Source organism: Thermobia domestica, chromosome 12 (assembly GCF_964235325.1).
Source record: "Thermobia domestica chromosome 12, izTheDome1.hap1.1, whole genome shotgun sequence".
Lineage (NCBI taxonomy): Eukaryota > Metazoa > Arthropoda > Insecta > Zygentoma > Lepismatidae > Thermobia > Thermobia domestica.
Genome location: NC_137465.1, coordinates 58,022,185 through 58,024,455, shown reverse-complemented (window position 1 = coordinate 58,024,455; position 2,271 = coordinate 58,022,185). Strand labels below are relative to the sequence as shown.

General features: G+C 33.5%; 1 protein-coding gene across 1 annotated transcript; it reads right to left on the bottom strand.

The window, feature by feature from the left end:
* Positions 1-238: 238 nt before the first annotated feature.
* On the bottom strand, positions 239-1,777 carry LOC145665967 (glutamate receptor ionotropic, delta-1-like). The gene has a single exon (XM_081733073.1). The coding sequence runs from the start codon at positions 1,775-1,777 to the stop codon at positions 239-241; it is 1,539 nt and encodes a 512-aa protein (XP_081589199.1).
* Positions 1,778-2,271: the final 494 nt, after the last annotated feature.

The following is a 2,271-nucleotide window of genomic DNA, read 5'->3' as shown; positions in this document are numbered from 1 at the left end:
CTTTAAGTGTTTAATGTAACAAAAAATGTTACTGGAAGATTCTGTAACTAATGTACGTAGCACTTAGGATTGCCTTAATAACTCCTTAGTTTATGTGCTGCTCTGTCAGAATGGCTTTTGGAATCTGCGTTGAACTGTTCCATTTACTTCTGGTCTTATTCAATATAATTATAAATAAAAGCTTAAAAGATGATAAAAAATATGTTTCTTAAAATAGGTTCCAACATACAAAGTTTTACTATTTTTCCTTTATATTTACGACTGACCATTTTCTTCTATAGTAAATAAGAACTTCGAGTAAAAAGACCAAAGTTGCCAGCAAAATTCCTACTGCAAATATGTAAAAACTACCCAGTAAATGCACTAGAGCTAATTCTCGGAATCCCTTGCACGTGTTATTACATTCCTCACTGGTTTTTGCTTTGTTGATTTCATCTAAATACCATTTGTTAATTAAACCAACTTCATGCATTGTGCGTAAAAGAATACTGAAACGAGAAATAAAAGGTGATCCTTTAGGAAAAGGAACAGCTGAGAACTGGATACCTAATGTTTCTTTGATAAAATGAAATGGATCTTCGTATACAGAACATGGAATAACTTTCTTTACATAATACTCCAGAACTGGTACGGCAGCAACCGCAGCAAGCGACTCACCTCGAAATATATCCTTAAGTAATTGTTCATAATTCTTCTCTTTTTGAAATCTTTGGTATAGTGACCTAAATGAAGGATTTGATTCATCATTTAGAATACCCTGATAGAAACCGACTCCTTTAACAGTTAATTTAGATTGTGCCAATTGTTGAAACGTGTTGATGTCTGGATAATGACGAGGAAACGTAAGATTACTAATAATAGCACCTTGAAAAAGTGATCCAATAATCAAACAGAAATACGTCCAACTAAAGAAAATTATTCTCATGGATGAATGTTTGGGATGTTTAACAGACAGCTGCATAAGAACACCAAACATGTTCAACAATACTCGGCTAAAATCATCACCTCTTTTAAGACCCTGGAAAGCTTTGGAAACAATACTAATAAGCAAAGTCGAAACACATATACAGATCAAGACGTAAGTGTCGTAAAACGTAAGAAGGGATTTCCAAGATGGAATCCTTCCAGCTTTCTTAACCAGAAATGTTGACGAAAATGCAGACACAAATTCAGAGAACTCCATTATCTCTAATCTCTGATAAAGAACGCCAAAAGTAGCGAATGCTACGTCAACTTTTATCATTGCTATGTCTCCCATCATGTCTGTCCATGTCGCATTTGGAAGTTTGTACCCGAATTTTCCATTCGAAACCACATCGGACAAGTTCATGTATTTAATCGCTTCTTTGAAGATTTGTGCTAAATATCCTTCAAACATATAGCTCGTATCTTGTTTCGAGAAGCCAAAAAATGGAAGAAATTTAGCATAAGCACCAGTAATTCTAAATGGATACCCTTGAAAGTTTGAAGTTTCTGTCACTGAATTTGAGTGTTCAAATACACTTTTGGCATCATATAACTTCGACAAAGGGACACGTTTCTTGTTAAATACGACGTGAAATGGATTGTATGAAATAACTAAAGCAGTGCCACATTCTGCAAGAGATTGAGATTCTTGGACGTTCGCATTACAAGGGGCAACAAATATCAAGGTAAGTCTAAGAAGTTTCATTTCCAAATGCTTAGGTACAATATCACGATAAACATTCTGAAACTTGGAATTAGCTGTTGATTTGATAACGGCAATTAAACTAACATTATGTTTCCAATAAAACATATCTTCAATGAAATATATGTTTCTAGCAGAAGATTCATTTTCCAGAAAAATAATTATGACAGAGTTTTCTTTAACAATATCTTTATGTATACGTTTGTGTTCACTACTATAAAGATCAATAATAATCGTGGGTCGAGAGTGAATTCCCAAAATTTCCTGCATTTCTGTCACCATTGACTTTTCACATATGAAGCAGAGTATAGTCATAAGTCGTGATTGTGGAAAAAGTTCGTGATATAACTTAGTTATGGATAATGATATTTCTCTGTTCATGGATTGGTTAGAGCTTTCGAGAAAATAGTAAATATTCTGTCTTGCTGAGCTCTTTATTACAAAGGTGAAAAGTAAAAATTCGATGATAATACGTTTTGAACATTCCATTATTGCTGCTTCCTTGAAACAATGATCACTAAGAGACGTAGAGTATCCATCAAGGTATTCCTGAAACATAATAAACAAAATATATTAGATAAAATAATTTTACGGGTAGTACT

Excerpts from the sequence above, each read along its gene's own strand:
- LOC145665967 (XM_081733073.1), bottom strand. The coding sequence starts at position 1,777 with ATGTTTTATTGGAAACATAATGTTAGTTTAATTGCCGTTATCAAATCA.